Source organism: Gloeophyllum trabeum, assembly GCF_000344685.1.
Source record: "Gloeophyllum trabeum ATCC 11539 unplaced genomic scaffold GLOTRscaffold_00008, whole genome shotgun sequence".
Lineage (NCBI taxonomy): Eukaryota > Fungi > Basidiomycota > Agaricomycetes > Gloeophyllales > Gloeophyllaceae > Gloeophyllum > Gloeophyllum trabeum.
This window is the reverse complement of record NW_006920417.1, coordinates 572122-595712: the sequence shown is the minus strand read 5'-3', so window position 1 is coordinate 595712 and position 23591 is coordinate 572122. Positions and strand designations below refer to the sequence as shown.

General features: G+C 52.5%; 8 protein-coding genes across 8 annotated transcripts; 4 read left to right on the top strand and 4 right to left on the bottom strand.

Moving 5' to 3' along the window:
* Positions 1–112: 112 nt before the first annotated feature.
* GLOTRDRAFT_106261 (uncharacterized protein) lies at positions 113–2293 on the bottom strand (the record flags this gene model as incomplete). Its single annotated transcript, XM_007868957.1, has 5 exons — positions 113–214; positions 350–1142; positions 1224–1531; positions 1586–1977; positions 2053–2293. 5 exons carry the CDS (start codon positions 2291–2293, stop codon positions 113–115), a joined length of 1836 nt encoding a protein of 611 aa, XP_007867148.1.
* A 552-nt stretch (positions 2294–2845) lies between these two features.
* GLOTRDRAFT_139145 (uncharacterized protein) lies at positions 2846–3976 on the top strand (the record flags this gene model as incomplete). Its single annotated transcript, XM_007868687.1, has 1 exon — positions 2846–3976. One exon carries the CDS (start codon positions 2846–2848, stop codon positions 3797–3799), a length of 954 nt encoding a protein of 317 aa, XP_007866878.1. The 3' UTR covers positions 3800–3976.
* A 165-nt stretch (positions 3977–4141) lies between these two features.
* Positions 4142–5924, top strand: GLOTRDRAFT_139144 (uncharacterized protein; the record flags this gene model as incomplete). Its single annotated transcript, XM_007868686.1, has 6 exons — positions 4142–4216; positions 4276–4404; positions 4457–4477; positions 4596–4805; positions 4895–5587; positions 5659–5924. The coding sequence occupies 6 exons, from the start codon at positions 4142–4144 to the stop codon at positions 5803–5805; spliced, it is 1275 nt and encodes a 424-aa protein (XP_007866877.1). The 3' UTR covers positions 5806–5924.
* Positions 5925–6411: 487 nt separating this feature from the next.
* On the bottom strand, positions 6412–7936 carry GLOTRDRAFT_129946 (uncharacterized protein; the record flags this gene model as incomplete). The annotated part of the gene is made up of 13 exons (XM_007868685.1): positions 6412–6498; positions 6547–6706; positions 6767–6777; positions 6837–6904; positions 6975–7032; positions 7086–7228; positions 7284–7392; positions 7452–7465; positions 7525–7536; positions 7597–7629; positions 7681–7762; positions 7815–7839; positions 7896–7936. 13 exons carry the CDS (start codon positions 7934–7936, stop codon positions 6412–6414), a joined length of 843 nt encoding a protein of 280 aa, XP_007866876.1.
* A 2459-nt stretch (positions 7937–10395) lies between these two features.
* On the top strand, positions 10396–13074 carry GLOTRDRAFT_106260 (alcohol oxidase-like protein; the record flags this gene model as incomplete). Its single annotated transcript, XM_007868684.1, has 16 exons — positions 10396–10432; positions 10536–10787; positions 10841–10944; positions 10992–11188; positions 11248–11370; positions 11476–11651; positions 11708–11797; positions 11851–11899; positions 11951–12088; positions 12141–12201; positions 12250–12338; positions 12391–12614; positions 12679–12698; positions 12754–12844; positions 12904–12935; positions 12994–13074. The coding sequence occupies 16 exons, from the start codon at positions 10396–10398 to the stop codon at positions 13072–13074; spliced, it is 1764 nt and encodes a 587-aa protein (XP_007866875.1).
* Positions 13075–13788: 714 nt separating this feature from the next.
* On the bottom strand, positions 13789–15123 carry GLOTRDRAFT_129944 (aldolase; the record flags this gene model as incomplete). The annotated part of the gene is made up of 4 exons (XM_007868683.1): positions 13789–14027; positions 14086–14232; positions 14289–14744; positions 14805–15123. The coding sequence occupies 4 exons, from the start codon at positions 15121–15123 to the stop codon at positions 13789–13791; spliced, it is 1161 nt and encodes a 386-aa protein (XP_007866874.1).
* A 794-nt stretch (positions 15124–15917) lies between these two features.
* GLOTRDRAFT_43526 (uncharacterized protein) lies at positions 15918–16290 on the top strand (the record flags this gene model as incomplete). Its single annotated transcript, XM_007868497.1, has 2 exons — positions 15918–16040; positions 16105–16290. The coding sequence occupies 2 exons, from the start codon at positions 15918–15920 to the stop codon at positions 16288–16290; spliced, it is 309 nt and encodes a 102-aa protein (XP_007866688.1).
* A 287-nt stretch (positions 16291–16577) lies between these two features.
* GLOTRDRAFT_121678 (Sec1-like protein) lies at positions 16578–23222 on the bottom strand (the record flags this gene model as incomplete). The annotated part of the gene is made up of 31 exons (XM_007868682.1): positions 23118–23222; positions 22806–23038; positions 22718–22733; positions 22628–22659; positions 22549–22573; positions 22400–22490; positions 22223–22331; positions 22049–22159; positions 21767–21998; positions 21603–21675; positions 21239–21382; positions 20983–21190; positions 20831–20910; positions 20551–20778; positions 20294–20497; positions 19920–20240; positions 19696–19854; positions 19534–19641; positions 19338–19468; positions 19110–19277; positions 18835–19054; positions 18694–18764; positions 18379–18637; positions 18272–18314; positions 18043–18201; positions 17688–17977; positions 17303–17626; positions 17144–17221; positions 16965–17076; positions 16814–16895; positions 16578–16728 (listed from the first exon to the last, which is right to left on the bottom strand). Exons 1-31 carry the CDS (start codon positions 23204–23206, stop codon positions 16578–16580), a joined length of 4551 nt encoding a protein of 1516 aa, XP_007866873.1. The 5' UTR covers positions 23207–23222.
* Between the last annotated feature and the right edge of the window lie 369 nt (positions 23223–23591).

Genomic DNA, 23591 nt, shown 5'->3' with positions numbered 1-23591 from the left:
TAATCTAATACATTTACTGTTTCCAATCTACCGCTACAAAATTTCAAACGAGAAAGCATAGCTCCGAGCGTGTCATACGATCTGTTGGGCGGCCGTCGATCTGCATGACTTCTCATCCTCTGCGAGTAGCTTTGATCTTACGCTTCTTTTCGGCCTTGGGCATCTTCTGTTGACGCCTCTCACGAGCCTCTGCCTTGACAGCTTTCTTCCTTTCCTGTAAATCAGAATCAAAGCCTATGTCAGTACATTTCTCACTCCAAGGGCAGGAATATAGAGAACAGATCAAATGATAAGTGGGTGATGTGATGTGCCACACTGTTACTGCCCTAGAACAAGACAGGGGACGGACCTTCTTCGCTTCTTTGTCCTCGTGCCGGTGGCCCCTCGGAGTACGCTCCTGGAAGGGCTTGCCGTTGTCATTGTCTTCGCCAACGCTAGCGCCCTCCTCCCCTTCGTCACTTCCTTCCTGGGACGAAGTGTCACTATCTTCACTATCCCCAGCAAAGCGCACACCGGGACCCTTCTCCGTGGCAGTGTCTTCCTTGCACGGCTCTGCCGTCTTCTTCATCGCCGGCTTCACAAGACCTATGGTATCAGCATAGATGAGTTTATCGCCCTCCCCTCGGTTGAGGATGTCCAGGTCCCGCTCCGGGTTCTTGACCTCAGTCAACGTGCGAGGGATCCAAGATTGCATGAAGACGGCATCTTCATGAGCCTCGGCGTCTTTCTTCGCATCATCGCCTTGCCCAACACCCTCTTCGTCCTCACCCGTATGCTGCGCAGCCTCCTGCAGCCACTCCGCAACCACCTCTGGCGCATCTCCCCCGAGCTCTTCTTTAGTGACGAACTCGAAGGCTCGCCTGAGGCCCAGGCCTTTCACGCCTCTGCGGCCGAAGAATTCCTCCACATTCTTCATGTCGCTCCGTAAGAAGTCAAAGGCATGGGGGTGGTCGTGCTCGACGCTTTGTCCGACGTCGATGATGTAGAGGTGGGAGGTGTGGTAGATGATATTGTACTCCGAGAGATCGGCATGAACTAGCTTGCACGTCTGGAACATTGTGCGCACTGTCAATAGAAGCTCCTTGTAAAGCACCTGGTAGGAATCTGCTGGTATGTCGGCATCTTTCAGCCTAGGGGATGCCCTGGGAGCACGACAAGACCGGCGTTAGCGAGAAGTCGGAGCGGCATGTGCTTGTGTAACGACAGGATTAACCACAACTTACCAACCGTCCTCGTCGCCCAAAAATTCCATGGCAAGTACATTCTCCCTGACCTCCACAGGTTCCGGGCATCTCACGTCTGCATTCCTGAGGCGCTTCAGATTCCTCATCTCCTTCTCCGCCCAGAGGCGGACCATCTTCCTCGGGTTGCGCCTCGAGTATCCCCTCCGGAAGCGATGCTCGCCCGAGACGTACCGATCGCGATCTTTAAACACCAAGATAGACGTCTTGTATATCTTCAACGCGAGGTGGGCGGGAAGAGGTGGCGACTCAGCCACAGGGGTGCCCGAGAGTGCATGGTAAACATTGGCCTGCATTGTTTATTCATTAGGAGGCTTATGCCGGAAACTGATGTAAATACGTACCTCTTTACCTGTACTGACGCAGCCGTTGACCTCTTTGATCAAGCCCCTGCCAATCATCTTGAACAAAATCAACCGCGTCCGATCATCTAGCACCTGCTCATTCGTCGCGCGGTCGCTCTTGTCCTTCATATTTGCAGTAGCACTGGGCCCCTTGCGATTCACGCCGACCCACGGCTGGCTGATGTTCGCAAGACGAGAGGAATATTTAGACAGGGCGTGCAGCTGGTCTGCGGTCTTGTCTCGCTGACCGCTGGGGTTCAACGAGGGATTGGGCTGCCGGGGACGGTTGAGGGCGGGAAGGGGAACGGTGGTGGGGGCAGAGCTGGAGGCTCTGGCCTGCCCCGCTCGAACAGCGACGTGCTGGCGGAGACGATTATATTGTTTGGTAAAATCTGGGTAGAGCATATAGTCAGTCCATACGCTCGTGATAGAAACATATACCACTAGAAAGAACGCGATAGACGTACCGCGCTCAGCGATCTCCCAATCTTCGTCCTCGATCCTCTGATCATCGTAATCCTCTTCTTCTGGCTCAAGGTCATCCTCTTCTTCATCCTGTTCATCATCCTCCAACCACTGCAGGAGCTCATCATCGATCCGAGCACCCGTTACTGCAGGGTCCTGGTTGTTTGCAATAGGGGTTGCTGGACCATGCTCATGGCCATCAAGCGCATCGTCGAACTGTCCTGGCGCAATATTTGCATCCATCTTGTCCCGTAGAGCACGTAACTGATGAATACCTGTTTACAATCGATTCTAGGAAGTGACAGCCGCTGAGCTGAAGTTGCTTCGGCTAATGTGGAGAAGGCTCTCGGAGATGAACAGATTTAGATGCCGGCAGGAAATCTGTCGCAAGTTCGCGAGTAGGCTTCTAACCCAGGACCGTGTGCTGTCTAGATGAAACGCTTATGACAGTAGAGCGACCGCAAGCAGTACGTGGATAGGACTTGGAGTCGAAAGTTCTCCGCGATTTTGCCTGTGGATCGTTGTCCGCTTGTTGTCCGCTGCCATCAGCTGCTGCCTTTCCGGGTGAACATGAGGCCGACGGCCGTCAGGCTGGAGTACAGTACAGCGCCGAGAGGGCTGGGGTATGCTGTAAGACGCCATGCATGATGATCACCGTGCGATAACCTTTGAGCTGTCCGGACTTGACCTCTCGGACGCTTTGACCACCTTGTATTTGAACTCTCATCGCAGCAGGCGCCGTACACAGCCTGCTTTCACCCCTTCCACTGATCTCAGCACTGCCAGATCCGTTTGATGGCGCAATATTACAGCACGTCCGCCTTGACGTCGCGGTTGAACACGAACACTGCGTTCACTGCCTCTCGTGCCCCAGTTCTAGATGAGGAGGACCTGAACCAGTCCATCTACATTTTCCCAAATCCCTCTAGCTTACAGGGTACGAGCAGGAGTCGAAGCCCGTCCGTGTCCCTGTCCGTTACTCCATCATCTCCTTTCACCCCGTCGTCTGCCTTCTCCGGCATAAGCGATTATGACTGGTCAAGAAGTGCGGCCAGTCCGAGCAGGCATGCGACCGCGAGTGAGAGTGGCGGCAGAGGGAGAGGTGTCAGCGTAACCACGGCTGCGGATGAACTTCAAGTGGAAGCATGGAATTGGGAAGACGAAGAGTACTCCAGTCAGGATCTGGAAGACGAAGTCGATCGGCGGTCACGCTGGGACATCCTATCTAGAGGAGACTCTTCCCGCCGTCTGCGGACGGACAGCGATGCTTCCCCGTCTAGCGTGTCGTTCACGATATCATCCCTCTCGCCGTCAATGCTTTCTATGAAGTCTCCTATTCGAAGTCGCGTGGATTCCCTGCGACGTACCAGGAGTCGGAGTCAAGTTACTCGACGATATGATACTGCAGCCCCGCATCCCGCGATTCGAATACCTCTGTTCTCCTTCATCTCCTCCTTCCTGTCCATAGATGAGTCTACGGTTCATCTCATTCGACATACGCCTGGAACCTCTGTCTTGTTTCCCAGTTCACCTCACGACAACGCGTCTGAAGGAAGTACCTTGGACGATCCTCCTCAGCATGTTCATGGACTGTCAAGGTTGTTCCCGTCCTCTTCCTCGGAAGATGACCATTCTATCGCGCTGAAGAAAGGACTTGGCATCATGTACGAAAAGGATGAGGAAGCGCGAATAGAAGAGGATGGAGACTGGATTATCTGGAGATGGATGAGGTGGGCCGTTGGGCAGTGAGCCTCCTGACAAACCTGTTACTGCACATACCTAGAACCTGCGTTGAAGTTGCTCCGTAGTAGTGGACTGTGTACTGTGTACGATGATTGTTTTACTGTACAGCTTTTGTATTAGCTTTCTATTGTGGACCTTACTAGGGTGAATAAATACTGCCTTCCTCACATTTACATGTGGCAGCTGAGCTATGTATGTCATTTTCCATCCCTGATACTTACTTCGTTTCAGCTTCGATTCAAGCGGATGTGGCTGGTTAGGCTTGTGTGGGAAAAGGGAAACAACTGCCTTTGTGAGGAAGCCGGAAATTGCCGCCGGGAAACGTCCTCTCTTTCAGACTCTCATGCAATGAGCACCTCGAATACACCGTCTACCATAATCTCGGAGGCACTCGCCACCTTCTCGAGGAGCGCGAATCTCGCTGTGCGTGTGTCTTAGCTCTCAGAACAATTTTGCATTGTTTAAGAGACGCATCTTCTCAGCTCAGTACCGCAGCAAGCGAAGAAGCCACACGCGCGAACGCGCGCATACAGGAGCTGAGGAAAGAGAGAGATGAGGCTATTCAGAAAGCATACGATGCAGAGCTGGAAATCGAGAGGTGGAAGGCTTCAGTGAGTCATACATGACGTATATATGCGTATAGATGATTCAACGACACGTTAGCTAGCCAAGGCAGAGTTGACCGTACGTAGCGCGTGCTGATATGATCCTGTTACGAAACTGACTTTTTGCTTCGTAAACATTCCTACCTTACTATCGACGCCGCGTTACCTCTCCTTGCCCCGGACGCGTCGCGACGCAGATATCCCATCAAACGGAGACCATTGCCGAGCTGAACCGGGAAGTTCAACAATGGCGAGATCAAACGCAGCTTTGGCAGAACCAGTGTCACAATTTGTCAGAGACTTCTCGTGGCGAGGTTCAAGACTGGAAGGAACAATTCCTGCACGCTGAGAGGGAGCGGGTGAAGTTAATGGATAGGCTGGACGACATCATCAGGTCGCAAGAACTGGTACGTTTGTCTCATCTTTGGCCCGTTGCACGCATATATAGCAAAATCTTCATTCTTATGCACTCTTTATGTCCGCTGAATGGGTATAGGCGACGCAGCGTCCACCGCGAACTCCCCATCCGCGTACACCCAATCCCAAGACCCTGTACCCGACACCTCATATAGATGGTGGTCTCCCTTCCACGAGCAGACGCGTATCCATGCCCCAGTCAGCGCCGACATCGTCCTCCGAGAGTACTCTGGCCCGCGGATCGCCGCACGAGAGCATTGCCACTAGGCCTAGAACAGCGAAAGCCAACACGCCAGGGCGCAGAAGGACCGAAATTGCTTCTGTCTCTATACCGACGACGAATGGTTCTGCAAAGCAGAAGGCGTCCACCCAAGCACCATCCACCATCCGTCCCCCGCGAGCCCGACAGGAAACCCAACCTCTTCCCCTCTCTGCCGCACATCAGCATTCTCAGCCACCGCCCGCACAAAGGACACATGTTATCCGTCGGGTACAAGCGGTGGTCGAGATACCTATCAAAGAGGAGGACGATGACGAAGAAAGCAGACCGTCCACCTCTGGATCCGCCCCTGCTGCCGAACCATCCGCTTCTACATCAGGCCGGCGCCCTGGACGATCTACGGCTGGTCTGCCGGCCAGACGGGCCAGCCAGCACCACGGAATGTACCAAGAGAGTGGCGAGGAGAGTGACTACGACGATCTGGGAGGGGATGATGATGGAGATGCAGACTACAGGGAAGACGATGATGACGAATTGATGCTGGGCGGAGACGTAAGTGGCATTCAGCTTACCTATCCGCTGCATATCTTTGGCTCTGTCTCACGTACCTCCCGTCGATCCAGGATAATGATCAGGAAGTCTATGGCGCGGCGCGCCCAGCTGAAGACGACCTGGAACCTCGCCCTATGCAGGGCAGAAAGAGGAGGATGAGTACCGCGATGCGGAACTCTGATGCAAGCAGAAGCGGGGCGAGGAGGCGGCGTCGCTAGTGGGTGCGTCGCTCAAGATTAGCGCGAAGGTATCTTTATTCGGAGCCTGTATCTGTACTTGGTTGTAAAATGTAACATTATCCCAAACGTTCATGAAGACACTTTCGTATACAATGTCATCCAGTCTGATCAAGCCTCCCTCGTAATGTACACTACACTAGCGCCCAAGTTTACATCAATGATACAACATGAAAGACCCGGGTCCTAACATATACATGCCTCCATCATTATGATCCTCCAGAGTTGTAGTAAAAAGTAAAGTCATTGGAATCACGGGGAGAATGAAACCAGGGTGACGGTGTTCCAGGAGGTCCTCCCATTGACAACAGGCGGACGAGGTTAAACGCATTCCCGCCCACGCTCCAAGGATTTGGCCCCCTTCTCCGAATCTTGGTAAGTGAGCGGAGACCCGGCCGCGGTAACGCTGCTAGCCTCGTCTCTATAGAAAGAATTGGTGGTTTTCCCCTCCATGTCCACCATTCGGTGAGACTCCACGTGCACGAAGACCTATTCCAAGATCCAGTGTAGTCGTAACAGAAGTTGTACGGCAGAAGCAGCGGTGGAAAGACGTGACGGTGAATAACGAGGATCGCGAAGAAGAGCGGTCTAGTCAATGTACGCATATATGACCATAGTGAAGGGAAGAGATCTCCATACCTCTGGTCTGCCCTGAGCAAGTTGCACGACCTCGCTCTGCGCACAGTAAGTACACTGGGGCCAAGTACCGCGAATCGCACTAACCTTCCGCATCGTGATGTCCCTCGGCACGGAGATATGGTTGACACCCTCTTCGCTGTTTTCTGTCGTCCGGCTGTACTTACCCCAGCCAGCCCTCGAGTTCAGGGTCGACATGAGGGAGTTGGTATACAGCTTTGATAAGGGGAAATTGAAGGACAGGTGGCTGGTGGTAGTATCTCAGATGAGAATCTCCGGCAAGAAAGTACTACCACATATCACTCACAGACCAGTGGACTAGCGGGAATCGAAGGGGAATCAGCAGAGGCGAATATCCCTGTAGGAGAGTGACTCACTGTACCAAGGAACATGCCCAAGTCGATAACGGCGACAATAGCGGTAATCATGCCAGTCTGAACCGTCACTAACATAAGATATATGAGTACCGTGCGATACTGGTATCCTCAATCGCTGGCGATAGAGCTCTTACGCACGTCTGATTATCTTGTTCACGATATCGTCCGTGGCCGGGAAGCCAGTTCGGTGGCGTCTCTATGTCGAACCATGAGGAGGTAGCACGTTATTGCTCCCAAGGAAGAACATACCAGGTGCCAAGTCAGGGCTGCCGTGATTGCCACATCGCAGATGCACGTTGTCAGCAGCCACATAATGACGATAACTTGGAACTTCTGAAAATGCACGAATTCCGGTATGATCCCTACTGCAATGGAGGTACCCAGTCCAGACACTGTTGAAGTCAAGAATGAAAATGGAGCGGCTTGAGGTTAACGGGAAATACTCACGTCCGGACACAATGGATAGGAAAGCTATGACCAACGCCAGCGGGAGTCTTCCCGTAAGGACTCGAACCCGCCAAGCAAAGAATAATTGTACCATGGTGGATATAATTCCCTGTTATGATATCGTGGTTATTACGAGACAAGTGAACAATCAGTTGTTGTACTCCGTACAGTCATGGCGGGATCTAAGAAGGCAGGAAGAATGTGTCAATGCTTGGGTCAGGAGGCATAAGAGTAGACGTACCAGTGCCGAAAACTGTCAATATTGATCTACATGAATGCGAAGCACAACGCTCATGTCGGGAGAGTTACTCACCCCAGTTAGCTACCGACAGGAACGGAGCGTTCCCTGTAGGAGTATGATAAATCATCGACGTTATGGAAGCAGGTCAAGGCTCACCGAAGTTGAGGATAAGGGATTGGTATATCCAAGCGCAGTCAAAGACGGAGTTCAAGGTGTCCGCAATGAAAAGGACCAGAACCTGAACGATACCTCGTTAGAAGACGTCTAGGATTCAACTGAACAGATCTGACGAAGATTTTCATCCACAGCCTATCCCTGTGGCGGCGAGAAGGTTAAACGCTGGAGGGTGCTTATCATAGATGATAACTTACTTCTTGAATGTGTTGTAGTATAAAAACGTCTGAGTGATCATGATTCCATACAGTAATATGTTGAAGAACAGCCCTATCAAAGCAGGGCCATGTCTAGGGTCATTGTTCAGTGTGCCTGTACCGTGAAGATGACAAGGGAAAGCCTAACGCGACTTCAGCAGGATTCAACATGTCGTTATATGACTGAGATCCTTGGAGCTAAATATTGAGTGACAAAATCGCGTCGACGTAGAGGAGGGAGTTCGCAGAGATGGTGGAGGCGGGTGGGGAGTCGCGCTGTTCATGATTTGGGCAACGACGGCCATATATATACTGTGAAAAGGAGGACGCTGTGATTGAGAAGGGTTCGATGGGTGGATCGCGCGCATACATTTGTCGGGTGGCGCACAGTGACTACGACAGGGTAGTAGGCGCGTTCGAAGCGGCTAATATAGCCCAAACGGGAAGGAGTACTTCCGCTTCAGCTCGGAATACGGCGAGGCGACCCGGCTCTCCCAAGTCAGGCCGAGCTCCCGAGTCTCTTGCGGGTGTCTCCTTCATAAATTGTAGCGGGTGCCAGAAAATACAAGTCAAAAAATCTGACATGTATCAAAGAGAGAGGGCGTTTACCGGCAACGTCGGATTTTGGCATCTATTCTGGGCAAGCTGAAGGGCGACCATACTTTCCTCACTGCGGAGCCGTGGTGCACCGAGCCGATTGTTGTCGTTCTTAGTTTAGTCGCCGCGCATCGGTGGCAAAAGCGTGCCGATTCACCAGTGTTGGACACAGACTACCAGTTCTTCGAGATCCACGCCTGTGGGAGGACTACTAGTTCTACCTTCCTTAATCATACTCGGATCTGAGCGGCACTTACCGTATATTATTTTTTGTGTAACCGCCGGGCATACCCTTGACATGATACCTCTGGCGACCCGCAGGCCTGAACCCCGGGTAGACTGCACGACGCAGTACAATCATTTCGAACAGTGTGAGCGACGCACCGTAGATACAATTAGAAAAGCCTCTCGAGGCCAGTCGAACGCGGAATCAGGAGCGGCGCGCTCGGGCCCGACGCTGGAATCCAGGAACAGACCGAAACGGCAACTGGCTCGTGAGATTTACCTAGGGTCGAAATGTACCGCAGTCCAGACAGTTTAGCGTTCCAGAAACAATGCTTGAGCTGCCCTGAATGATCTGCGAACCACGAATGGCTTCGGAGTGAACAGTGGTGGAGATAGTGCAGACTCGCCAATCCTGGACAAATGCTCCTGGACTTGGACAACAGAAGCCAAGGACAGTCGTCGAAGTGCTGCTCGCGTACAGTCCGCAGCTGCGCTTCGATGCAGCTGCTGATGAAAACAGGGTATTCAAATCCGCTACCTGTCGAAACATTCCTAGTCTTGCTGCAGAGAGGAGGCGCACCTGTTAAGGACGAGGGGTAAAGGCGAGATGCCACCGACTTCCTGGCGGTAATCTTCGTCCATATCGCCGCTTGGAGTCCTGTAGCCTGAGCCGTGAAAAGGCCATATGGCTCGCAGGACATGATCACGTCTGCGATCCGGTCCCTTGGGCCACGGAACATACTTACCAGTCCTATGAACAAATATGCAGGAAGCCGAAGAAGGAAGCAACCCATGTCCTGTACAGTTAACTCGAGGAGACACAACCCGTCCCTACGAATAGCGAAGTCCGAGTGCATTCCCGCATGGCAATGCCGTATGAGAATCCACACAGAATCCGTACTCCAACGAGCCAGGTTAACCAAGTTCGTGCAACGTGCATCGGATGGTGCAGAGGTCAGGAGGACCTCATGCTGATCAGCCGTCGCCTGGAGTGGACGAGTATTCCGGTCTCCTATGGCATCGCATTTTCTAACTGAGTGTCCACGGTGCCGGTTCGACCCCAGCATGACGGGTGAAGGCCGTGCGCGGCACGGATCGCGCTCAGGCTGCGGGTACGCCCAGATGGGATGAACAGGATGTGTGTCCGAAGGAGTAGTCGGCTTGAAGGTTAAAGGAAAAGTTTACTCATCGGTCCGGAAAAAAGGTGATGAGATGGCTAATTGGAGGCTGAACAAACGTCAATAATCACCTGGCTGCCACGCCCAGCCAGACCAGCACCAACTGCGTTGACGCCCAACGGGAGAGGATGTATCGTGCATCGCGGGTCACACCCAGCCACCATGCCCGTCAAATGGACCGACAAGTGCCGTCAGATTTATCTGCTTCTCTGTACTTCTGGAACCTGGCATTTGCTAAGGATGGTGCCAATCACGAATGAGTTGTAGAGTCGTCAGAGGTCACCGAAGATTCACCCGTAAAGGATAAGAAGTGTCAAGCGCTATTGTTAGCCCAACAATAGCCCTAGACAGCGAAGTCGGCGTACCCGCTCACAGTACTTCTCTCACCAAATTCTGAGAGTCCCTGGAAGGGCTCATCTGGACTCTTTACATAGCTTATACGGCAGCTCCTTGTATATAAGGCAGATAATCAGAATGCATAATCTGGTGCATATACAGCCATGCCTGAAAGCACATACGATATCATCATTGCTGGAGGTACGTCTGATCTTCCCGCCTTTCGACAAGGGAAGGCTAGCCAGACAGATCTTGTGGTCGCGGTAGCCTGCACATCGACGAGATCTGACACTCTTCATTACAGGTGGAACGGCAGGCTGCGTGCTTGCCTCCCGACTCTCCACTGCCGAGCCGTCCCTCAAGATCCTTGTCCTTGAAGCAGGCCCCCATACTCGCAATGACCTCTTCCACGTGCAACCCGCACGTTACCTACACCATCTGCGCCCTGACAGCACGACAATCAAGTTCTATACCGCAAAGCACAGTGAAGAATTGCTTGGCAGGCAGCTAGTAGTCCCCTGCGGGCAATGCCTAGGTGGAGGAAGCAGCGTCAACTGTAAGCTTCACCGCATTCCACGGAATGCACACCGCACTGACATCAAAACGTAGTCACCATGTACACCCGAGCTTCGGCGTCCGACTATGACGATTGGGAAACAAAGTACGGGAATGCAGGATGGGGGTCAAACGACCTGATTCCTCTTCTGAAGAAGGTATATCTGGTTAGGAATCCGCAATCCTGATCTGACTATGCCGTTAGAGCGAGACCTACCAAATTGCGAAGGATCAAGAGACTCACGGATATTCGGGCCCTCTGGGCGTCTCTTACGGCGGTCACTTCACCAATGTCGGCCAGCAATTCTTGGAAGTCGCTAAGGAGTATGATAAATCGCGAGGCAAGACCAATGACCTCAACGACCTGAGCGAGAAGAGTCTCGCCTATGGTCGGTGGCAAAAGTAGGGCTTCATCCCTGCGTCCGCGCAATGATGTCCTGAACAGATGAATTCTTGCCTAGATGGATCGATGCTACGAATGGGACACGCTCGGATGTTCCCCACCACTTTATTTACGGCAAAGAAAATGACCATCCTAATCTTGAGATCCAAACGGGATGCCTCGTGAAGAGAGTCATCTTCGAGTACGCAATGGCTCCATTTCCAAAATTCCCTTAGCTGAGGTTATCCAACAGAGATAAACGTGCAACCGGTGTCGAGTACGTGCTCAATCCACGCTTTCACGAAAGCCCCTCCGGCCCGGAAGCATATACTGCGAAGGCATCGAAGCTTGTGGTCCTCAGTGCAGGGACTTTCGGGTCTCCACAAATCCTGGAAAGGAGCGGCATCGGACGCCGGGATGTATTGGAGCAGGTAGGCGTCGAACCGCTCGTGCAGCTAGATGAGGTGGGAGAGAACTACCAAGGTATGTCCAGATGAATTTGTTCGGCCCAGTCATCGAGATGACGTATGACTCGACAGACCATAATGTGATGTTCGTGCCATACTTAGCGTCGGACGAGGCAGAGACACTGGATGGAATTGTAAGGAATGATGCCGATGAAGTGAAAAGTACGTGTCCGTGCATCTTTCTCGATGGCTTGTATTCAGAAGCTATTTGCAAGAATGGGACAGTATATGGCGTGCCAAAGGATCCGGATTGATGTCCAATAAGTAAGGCTCATATACGCCTCAGGTTCTCTCCCGTGTTGACTGTACTTGCAGCGCCCTGGACGCAGGCATCAAACTTCGTCCCACACCAGAAGAACTGAAGGACATCGGGCCAGAATTCGAAGAGACGTGGAAGGAGTACTTCGAAAAAGCCCCAGATAAGCCAGTGCTCTGGATTGGAGCAGTCTCGATGTCGGATGTTGTTCTTGTACATAAAGAGCTCCACTGAATCCTGATCCAATAGGTTCGTCGGGGAGCCCTCCTCAGTACCGCCAAGGAAGTACTTCAGTATGGGTTATTTCACGGTGAGCTCTCTCAGCTCAAAGGGTGATCTGGGCTGATGTAGGCACTAGACATATCCAGTAGCGCGTGGATACCTGCACATAACCGACAGAGAAGATATCAACGCACCTCCGTCATTTGATCCAAGGTATCTGACCGAGTGAGTTCTGGCCTACAGACTACCCGCCGGCACGAAGGTCACGTCTTGATAGTAAAGCGGATCTTGCTCTCTTAAATTGGGCATACAAGCGGTCAAGAGAGTTTGCTAGGAGGTTAGGGGTCTACCAAGGAGAGTACACGCAGGCCCATCCCAAGTTCGACGAGCAAAGCCCCGCGTTTTGCAGGGACAGCGGCACTCCAGCTGCAGTTCATGCAGAGGATATACAATACAGTGGTGTAGACGAGGAAGCCGTCGAGCAATATACGAGAGAATTTGGTGAGTAAATACGCCGCACTAATTGCAAGAGTGCGCGCATGACATAGTGACGACACCTTTACAGTGGCTACTGCGTGGCATTCCGTACGTCGCTTTGTCCTTATGTTGCGAAAATAGCCTCTGAAGCTACTTCGCTCAGATTGGAACATGCGCAATGAAGCCTCATGAACAAGGGGGTGTCGTCGACTCCAAGTTGAATGTCTACGGGACTCGGGGACTAAAGATTGCTGGTATGTAAACTCCCTTGCGAGGATATAACACATACGAGGGTACTCAACTGTTGGGGTAGACTTATCCATATGCCCTAGTAACGTCGGCTCGGTCAGTCATTCTGTGATTTCCTTTCTCCGATGGGCTGATACTCAGCCGATCGCCACAGAATACGTACTCGACCGCAGTCACAGTAGGAGAGAAGGCGGCGGTCATCATTGCCCAGGAATTGGGGATCGCAGGCCTATAGATGCACAACTGAAGGTGTTCCCGAAGAATTGTGACAAAGCCCATCTCTTCACTCTTCTTTCCGTCGTTACGTGCACTTTGCTGTTCATCCGTATCCCCAAGCTCCAAGCATCCGTCTATAGTAGTCGGCAACTGATAAAGCAGACTACACGGTGACAATACGGCGAGGTGTGATTCATCACTTGTCCAAGCAACACCGAGTGCATATGTATTCCAGAGAGACCACTCCAAGACGGCTGAATGGGACGCGAAGAGGAAGCACTAGTCTAACATGACATGGCCTTGACAAGGCAAGTTGAGAGAGATTGGAACGCGAAGTGCGGCCAACGATCCAAGACAACTGCTATTTATAGAACGAGCGGCGCCACAGTCCGACTGAGGATGGCCACTGAGTATATATCTGCCGCACTTAAGCTTGTATGCATTTGAATTTTCACTTACTTTTTTTGACTCCGTCCCACACGACTTTAGTGGCAGACCCGCTCACGGTGCGAAATGTATCACATACTGCCGAAAACTCGGAATTTCCATGTACTTTAGTCGCCCGCGAACACGCAGATTTGATACCTTGTTTCCTGCTTCATGGACACTGCCCGTTAAATATTGCTCCAGTGTTCTATCACAAGTTGCAATCGCTGCATGATGAACACGCGTCTATATACACATCGCGCTCGTATGGCCCCAATTATGGATTAATCGCCTTATCCACAATACCTCACACGTTCAGCTGGCCCCTTGCAGCATCGTAGCATGCCTTAGCCCTGACTTCAAATGCCTTCTTCGCCCCTTCCTCGTCACCCTTAACCCACTTCTTCATCGCGTCCCCTTGTAGGCCCCTGCCGAACGAGAAGCTTAGCGGCGGTAGCCTCGAGAAAGGCGACGGCGCCGTGGAGGCGTTGACGAGTACATTGAGTTTGTTGAGGTAAAGGATCGATTCCGAGTCGGATAGACCACCTGAAGATTAGGCATCAAAGTCAGTTTGAAGAGGTGAGCGAAGGAAATTGAGACGAACCTGAAAGGAAGACGACACCAGCGACTGCTATCGGCACGGACCGGGCAAGGACTGTGGCAGTGGCAAGAGCAATGTCCTCGGAGGTAGTAGTAGCCCGCGAAGGATGCTTCAAGCCTGGCTGAGGGAAGGACGGCTTGATCAACGAACCTATATCCTCCCTTTAGCACGCCTACCAAACGAGTTCATTATCTAACGCAGCTCACCCTCTAGGAGCACCCCATACTGGGCGCACCGTGCAAATATCATACTAATAATCTTCACGTGCACCTCTACGCTCCTCTTCAGATCCGCATCCTCCGCGAAGTCGACGTCGGGCTCCACAATGGGCACCAAACCCGCCTGCTGGCTGATCGCCGCAAATCGCGCGAGGCTCTCCGCCTGCGCCTCCAGCGCGGCATGTGTGGGCAGACCGCCCGCGGCCGATGTGCAGAGGATCGGGGCCCGCCATTTCGTGAAGCGTGCACCGGCGAGACGCGCTGACGTCAGGCGCGGGAGCAGATCGTCGAGACCCTGCGTCGCGGGCTCGAGCGGGGAGATGGGGAGCGGGTGCGAGTCGGTGTCGGCGCGGATGCCGGGGATGATGCCCCTGCTGGCGAGGACGGGCCCGAGCTGGAAGTCAAGGAGGGTCTCCGCATACAAGATCACTCCGGAGATGTACTCTGAAGTGCGAGGTGTAGACGTTAGTAAGGGCACATCACATGACGGACGTCCGAACTTACGCGTAGGGAGAGATTCGTAGAGACATTCGCGGAACCGCCGTCTCTTCTCTCTCTTCTCCGCGTCTGTCCATTTGGTATCTTCACCGAGGGCGGCGATCAAGCGAGCTTCGATGCCCTCTGGAGTCTCGTCCGTGGCATATATGCCCTTTCCACGAGGGTTCACGAGGGTCTGAGCGGTAGATATCAACTGATCCGCTATCGCTGTCGAGTGATACGGATACAGATAAGCGTTGGCATCCGAGGGGTTAGAGGAGAAGGAAGCCGTATTTGCGGGGCTGAAGCCGTAGCCGGGCGTGCTTGTCGCGTTCAGGTTAGACATGTTCCTCGCAGACAGATATCAATATGATAGCCCCGAGTATCAAGCAGCAGCGTCGGCGAGCATTGGCCCTGTATTTATGCCCATGGGTGAGGTCTATCCGTCAGATGACACCGCGCGAAGAGTATTTTGGTTCCACGAGAAGCCACGGCACGGGAGACCGCACCGACAATGCAAGGCCCGACGGAAAGCTTGCTCTCATAGCAAAGTAAGCAGATCGACGGCATTGTGCTGAAAGAAAAGCATTCTTGGTCGTGCTGAGACACGTTCGTGATCCCGTTGGAAGCTGCAGGCAAGTGGTTGTACCATAGCCTGAGATGGAGATTAAGGATGAGCGCCTATAAAGAAGCTGTGAAAAGCGTAGGTGAATTCTTCCTTTCATCTTGAGATATGGTTACTTACTGAGTCTGCGTTTCTCTATACCATCGGGATCCCGTTATAGGGCATGAAGCTTGCAGGGTGATCTGATCGTAAGGTCGTCGGACAGTTTGAGGAAGGACTTCGAATTCAGGGAGCCTCGGGGACGAAGCCGAGCTCGCTACCGGCTATGCAGCGACTTCGCGTAGCAGCGTCGGGAATTCGAGATTATTGGAGAGTGTTGGAGCTCCATCGCGTCGTCGGCTTCGACGTTGGTCAACAGCGCTCCCTCGACCTCCCCAGTGCTTGACATCAGCATGACGTACCTTCCCCTCCGATCCTCTTTATATTTGCTGCCCTCACTGCCATGTCTAGCACAGACATTTGTTACGACACAACCTGCATCTGAAACCACTCTCAGTCTCATAGCTTAAATCACCATGTCGCGCATCGAGGCACACAACGACGAGTCCAAGACCTTCAAGAAGGCGTTCCAGGAGGTCGGACGCCCCGCGACCACAGACCACAACATTAACGACGAGTATATGCGCGATCCTCCAAACGTGAGTTATAGTGACTCGATGCACACTTGACTGGAGTCTGACACGGCTTCTGTAGAATCTCCAGAACACCGGTGATGCACCAACAACAGACCGCAAGACGCGGGGTGCAAAGGAGGGCGCCTATGGTATCGAGCCCACGCAAGAAGGCGTCCTTGGGGATCCAGGCAAGGGCAGGCCAAAGAAGGACGAGCTCATGAGGGAGGCAATCCAGGGAGCTGGGGACGAAAATGAGCTGTTGACGAGTTCATAATCAATTAACTTGCCGGACTATTGCATGGAGGTGTATGATAGAGAAGCACTGTAATCAACATTCGTAATGAAGGATAAGCATGGAATCAACGTCCAGACGACGAGTGCAACGCAGCCGCGCTCCATTCTCAGAGGTGCGATCATAGTGAGATGCTGACCTGCTCGCAACAGTTGTCGACCAAGCGTTGTGAACCTGTCCGTAATCAAGCAAATATTTGGACGGAGCAAGACCGACAGCGATATCCCACACCTAGTACACACACTTTGTAGCAGCAAGATTCCGAAGTTTTACATGAGCTTCCCATGTCCGTACACCCCATTCCCGTTCACGCTCGGCGAGCTCCCAGCTCCCGACTTCTTCAACCGTCGACTCGCCGTGAACAGCATACTGTCCACTATAGACGCGACGGTGAGAACACCTCCCACGATGGCGCACGACCTACAGCAGAGCGAAGAAGACGTTAGAGGCAATTCAGGCGTAGCAACGTGGGGTGCGACGGGACGGGTATGAAATGAATACATACGATGTGAGGAAATGCGCGAATGACTGCCGCGTCTCAGTATGCACCACTAGAATTGGCGAGATTTCGAAGTTGAAGAACGCGCCTGTGCGTCGCAACAAGCGTGTCAGATACCTCTTTCTATAGATGATACGCGGGTAGGAAGACAACCTACCCGGTAACCCGGTGGTTCCATGCTGTATGTGCAAGCCCTCTCCGGTGCTCCCTCGCTGACCTTGTGATAGATCACGTTCAAAGTGCGTCGCGCTGTATTGGTGGGTGTTGACCTAAGTCCGAGTCGCCGAAATGAACGACGTGAGTACCAGCCAGTCCCAATACGGTGGCGGCACGTACAGTCCTGCCTTGCAGGTCCACAAACCGTGTCTTCACGATTTTCAGGAAGTATTGAAACATGAATTGGTGCTTATTCGTCTGTTTCGTATGGATGTCAGTCATTGGCCCGCTCTCTGCCGCAAGGTGGTGACACGTCAATATAACAACCAAGCTACTCACGTTCGCAGTCCTCCCATTCAGTGGCTGGTCCAGCATCCCCATCTTCGCACGCATCTCCTGCGATATCCTGGCTTTGTTCATGTCATACTCGTCGTCTCCAGAGAACCTGAACTCGTGTATGTAATGACTGAAATCGTGCTGGTTCCCGTCGTTTCGCAGGTACGGCACGAAGTCATAGATGTTGTTGCCACCCAGGCTTCCGAATGAGCGGCCCGGTGACATATGAATGTTCCCCACAACCTTGTTGACGCGCAGACGTCCGGCGACGTTGCAGCCTTCTGATGCTTGGTCTTTCAGTTTCTCCGTCCAGCGCTCAGAGACGCACTACCGTGCCAGCGGGTTGATCAGCAGCTTATTCAGATTCACTACACAGATTACTCCGCACCTGTTCTATCGCGTCCGGATTACTGAAGCTCCATCCCCGCTGCACGTATGCCTGCCGTACGCTTTCACACGTATTACAGCACTCCATGCCCTCTGGCGGGTCCGCGCCGTAGCAGCTACCGCAGTATCCGTCGGTCCGCTGCTCCTGCATCTTCTCCACCTCATTTCGCAGGTCGGACGAATGGATCCCGGTGACACGCTGGCCCGTCTGGTCGAGACGGGTTTTGACGACCGCATGGGAAATGTCGCGTTGCTGCTCCCCGGAGATGTCCATCACGTCTATGCTGAGTACTGGACGAGGGAGATTTCGAGCATTTTAAGTCGCAGCAGGTTGGGGGAGAGACATGGGCACTCACGGTAGCATGGCACCCTTGGGAACGTTATATTCAGATTCACCGTAAGCTTCTCACCCCGACTTCGATCCACCACAATGGAGGTGTCAACGTATACACGTCGGTAATCAATGAACTCCATCATGCAGAAAGCCAGTATAATAGCAGCCGAAAGAAGAGTTACTACATTCCGGTAACGGCCACGCTCAGCTCAATACAGCAGACATCCGCAAGCATGACCCAAGGCACTCACAGAAAGCACCAGTGCGCGTCTTGACCTTTACATCTTCCGTAGTCTACCCCGCATCCATACCACGTCGTCACTTGATCCAAACAGCGCATCAGACGAGACGCTCTCACCTTCCCAAAGGCATCAATGCCCTTGAGCCCGCCGAAAAGCCCCTTGGCTGGCATCGTCGCTGCGGTGCCAGGAGCACGAATGGAAACCAGACAATAATAAGTAAGAGGAAGGAAAGAGAGACGAGCAGTCCGCAGGGACACGAGAACTGAAATAGCAGTGTGGGTTACGGAGACCGAGGCACTCGGTGCGGGCCATGATGGCCACGCGATCGGCGTCGACGTGTCTCCATCACGCGTCCCTGTGCTAATTGACGCCGAGCTTTGTCCCCGGACAATGTCCCGTGCTTGTCAACGACGCATGGCCGTCCGACGAACTCTCCAGATTGCAATGCGGACGCAAACTCTCGACGATGATGCATTAGACCAGCTGTAGCACCATGAATTATCTGTATTATCATAAATACCGATTAAAAAATATAATTAAGGCAACCCTATGCGGTCGACACCTTGCTTCACCTTCCCAAATAAATTCTTTACGCCGTCTCGGATCCCGTCTGCCTGGACACCAACGTTCTCGCCGCTGGTCCTGAAGACACCAGGTGTAGTTCCGCCAAGGCTGACATTCACGCTCCCTAGACTGATGTTCAGTGCAGGCATATTCGACCCAGACTCTGGCGGCGGCTCGTAGACCGAGGAAGGGAAGGAGTTAGCAGCAGCCCTAATCATTTCGATGTAGCTGGTGTAGTTGAACAGTCAGACTCCAACGAAGATACACAGGCGTAGCATCCCACCTCGAGGAATTGTGTACGCATGTCCCTCCTAAGAGAAGTCTAGTCCCAGCAGCGGACGTGAGTCCTGTCTGACCCCCGCCAGCAGCCAGCTCCTGGTTCAGGAGAGCAACCGTTCTCGCCTCTTCATAAGTTGTGCCTCCGATCATGAACACGATGACATCCTGTGGTCTGCACGGAGTGCATTAGTACTGTCACCGAATGACATTATTCAGTTTTCCGGTTGTTCACCTTTGCAAGCCTGCATTAGGGCCTGCACCTTCGATGAACGGATAGCTCGTCTCCTTCAACCGGCCCTTGAAGAGATTCTCCAACGTTTGTGACATCCGCGGCGTGTGCTGCATGTAGACGTTTTCGATGCCCTAAGAATTGGTGAGACCCAGTGAGAAACTGTGAAACCCCGAAAATCAGAGCGCCTCAGGCCGACCTTGAGTCCTTTCAAAGCCGAACGACCTTTGGCAAGGAGTGACTCCATGGAGAATAGCTCATCTTGTCTTTGATCCGAGCCGGCAATATTCAAGAAAACATACACAAGCTATGGGCCTAGTTAAAGTGATGACTTCTAGGTCTAGGGATGACTCAGACTTACTCTTGCGTCTTCCCGGCTTACTCCATTTTCAAGCATAAGGTTGATTAGGGAAGCGATGTTGTTGGCTTGACTCTTCTGGTATCGCAAGGCGTACAAGATAACAAGGCGCAGTTTATTCCACGGCGTCACAGCAGGGTTGGTAAGGAGAGCTTGTACACTCTAGCATTCGCATTCGATGTAAAGATTAGGGGATATGATGGAGTCGGATATGATTAATCACTTACTCGTAAGTCGGCTCCAGAACCAGTGGCGAGGCCCTGTTCGACCTCCCCTACGTCCAATAGCTTGTCCCTCTCCACGAGCCGACTGAGCTCACCGACGAGGGCGACATGTTTACTGACGTTACCACCAAGCTTCTTGAACTCAGGATATTCCTCCACAAAGCGTTTCATGTCGGCTATGGAATTGATAGAAGATGGTGCATGCGCCAGTGACTTGCTCTGGTACGACTGCACATAATTCTTGAGATGTTCACCGAGGTCTCCAAACGTGGCGAGGTGGTGCTCTTGGAAGAACGGGTCGGTCGACGTGGTCAAAGTGACTTCCTGCGAAAGTTCAGTTATGGGCTCTGGGTGACGGCCCTCGGAGAAGTACATACACTGAGTTCCGGTGCTATACCGGGCACCATGCGCAGATCAACACGGCCATTCTGAATCCCGAGCAATTCGTGCACCATTGCCTGGTATGTCCATTGACATAGCAGCGGAGTGACAGGATCGTTTCTTCGGTCAAGTATCAGTAACAGCGGCGGGACTTGTGTCAATCTGAAGTCAAACAAGGACGACTCCGATTGGATACGATGCTACAATTCCAGCGTCAGAACTGTCTTCATCACTAGCCGTGATTTGAATTCACCTGTATCTCGATACCTAACTTACGAGCCATCCCGCTCATCTTCTCGTACCGTATAACGGGTTTCTTTTTGAGACTGAGCAATACAGCAGTGATACCATCGACCGCGCGATCCAATGCCTTCGAGTCCCACAAATTCGGTGTCGACCCGTACAGTGGTCTCTGGACGGTCGGGACGTGGTTCAAGGAGAATAGCGACGGAAGTAGCGGTGCATAATCTGCAAAATATTCCTTGCTCATGAATCAGGGCCTTACGATCGGATTTGCATTGCCATCCACGTACTTGGACTTCTCTCACCACTTCATATTCGTCGACCTCCGCTAGCCGTTCGATAGCTGTCTTGCTCAAAACGTTGCTGAAGTCTGGTCAGAACGCGCCTGGTGAGTCAAGGTACGTCGACGCGCCGATATGAGGCCAGAGATTCACCAACTGACACAGGTAGTACTCTCCGTACTTCGGCTCCCTTAGTTCGCTCTCAAGAGCCTCGAGGCTCTCTTCGCTATTGCGCAGGAAACACACACATTTCATGTGCGGCAGCCGGTCCCGCTTCCGGTTATCTATCCTGTCCGTCAGATAGACTTGATGCGATAGAAGACTTGACTGTGTTGAGGCCAAGGACACGATGGGTGTCTTCGGCGAGCGCTATGGGTGAGCATCTCCATTGACGCGACAGTTATTCACACAACTAACAGTATGAGAGTCCAAGAGTAGAACCTTCATAGCCGAAGGCACTGAGACCATCTTTGTGACATAAGTTTCCACTGCTTTGACTACATCCATCTTGAAGTCGGTGGGACTCAGCCACCGGAGTGAATGGTGCGTTGAATGACACGGCTACCAGACGAGATCCCAGCGCGGCCCAAGTCACCGGAATGTTTATCAGATATCGGAAGGAAGCACACAATCCGACCAGAATGCGAGAAGATATGTGAGTAAGGCCTGTACGTCGAATGAATATGTCGAAGTCGAGCTGGCGAGAAACTTCCGAAATTGGAGTCTAATAAGCGCAGCTGCACTTCATATCGACGGCTGTGCGCGGCCCGCTGTGGCGTACCACCTTGCCCTCCCATACCGCCGGCTGGATTGTGAGATAGCAGAAGAAAACTCGAGCATAATCAACAGGGTATCTAGGATAACATGAGGGGGATGTACGATAAACGAAATAATGCCCTTTGGACAGGTCATTGCTGGTACACGCCCAAATCGCGTAGTATAGACAGTGTAGTCGAGTAAAGCTCCTCCTGCAATTCCAGGTCACGGGCAGGTCTGTTAGCCGCGTTCACTTCACCAACCGGATGTAAGTACGCTCCCTTGAATTTCTCCGCATTGGCGCGAACAGCGGGTGATGTCGCCGCGAACACGGAATTCAATGCACCGACTGGAGGGGTGACAAAGATGTACCTGAATAGCCATGCCAGATGATACTGCGATAAGTATTCTATGCCGTATTCTGCCAGACAGTCAGCAGGGTCAGACACCTCATGTGAAGAGGAAGCTTACCGGTGTTCACACCACCTGGATGGACTGCCATGGCTATGATGGATGAACTATCGGCATCTAGACGCTTTTGCAAATGCTTCATCCATATGCAGTTGGCGAATTTTGCTAGACCTGCCAAGAAGTGGAAGTCAGTTCGAAAAGCGCACAATCGCCGCTAACAAGCGGATACTTCACCGTAACGATTCATGGAAGGGTACCATGCCTCCTTGAAATCTCGATTGAAGTCGTTAATATCTCGGAAATGTATGTCATTGGGCATCAAAAGGAGGGCGTCAGAAGACAGCTTTAGAAAGTCGAAGCAAAATCGAGATCAGCAAAGTCAGCATCCACGTGTGAGCGGCGAAAACTCACAGTCACAATGCGCACATCAGCGTCTGGCAACTGCGATGTCTTCTTGAGAAGCGGAAGCAGCGCTTCAGTGAATACAAACGGGCTAAGATAGCTACAGAGAACTGGTGTCAAGACAGCCCCACCACTTTGGAGCATGCCAGGGGACGTACTCGACCATCATAACTTGTTGGATCCCTGGATTTCGAGAAGGTCACAAACGCGTTTTATGTTAGTCTTTCATTTTCTCACCATCTCTTGTCTTCTCATAAGGAACCATCAGCCTGATGAAGGCAAAATAAGCTTAGATTCACGACTGATGACGATTAGTGTGGTGCTCACAAAGCAGCGTTGTTCACTATGGACATGCGACGAGACATTAAGCCGTAGGACACCTAGAACCGACGAAACGTATTCCACGATGACATACCAAGCACGTCAAGTCGCGACTCTCTTCCTGCGAACTCCTCTGCGACCTTCTTCGCATTGCGAGGATCGGTTAAGTCAAGGTTCAGCCAGTGAACTTCTCCAAAACCGGGACCCATTCCCTCAGCCTTGAGGCGTGCGATAGCGCCAGTGGCTTTAGATTCATTTCTAGCTCCCATGTAAACCTTCGCACCGCGCCGCACGAGATGCTGGATGGTCGCGAAGCCAATGCCAGTGCTGGAATATGTTACGGACACGTAATGTTCATCAGGTTTCGTGTACCGGGCGCGACCACATGAACGACTAGCGAACTCACTTTCCACCTGTCACGATAATGACTTTGCCCTTGAGATCAGGTACATCCCGAATGGGGTCGAACTTGGTGCTCGAGAAGAGGCCGCCCATGACGAATCAAGTTAGCAACTTTTGAGGCTTGAGAGGGCTGAAAGTCGCGTCCGACGCGGTCGCTGGGAGTTGAGGAGTTATGAAGGCTGGAATTTGGCAGCGTTTCTATATTTACGTCAAGCCTAGCAAGCACCCACGACAGTACTTCGGCCATGGTTCCATGCCTGAGTGCCAAGTGCGATTCAGACGTGCAATGTGTAGCGCGTGTACGATGACCTGGCTGCCGAGTAGGACCTTCGAGAAGTTATGCAAAGTGTTGGTAACGGCAAGAGGAGCAACCCTAGAGTCTGTACATGTAAGATGTTTATCTCGGTACCACGGAGTCGACACGCTCATACGCGAGTTGGACGCTTGCGAGCTCGCGACCAAGCCCAATAGTGCGGCA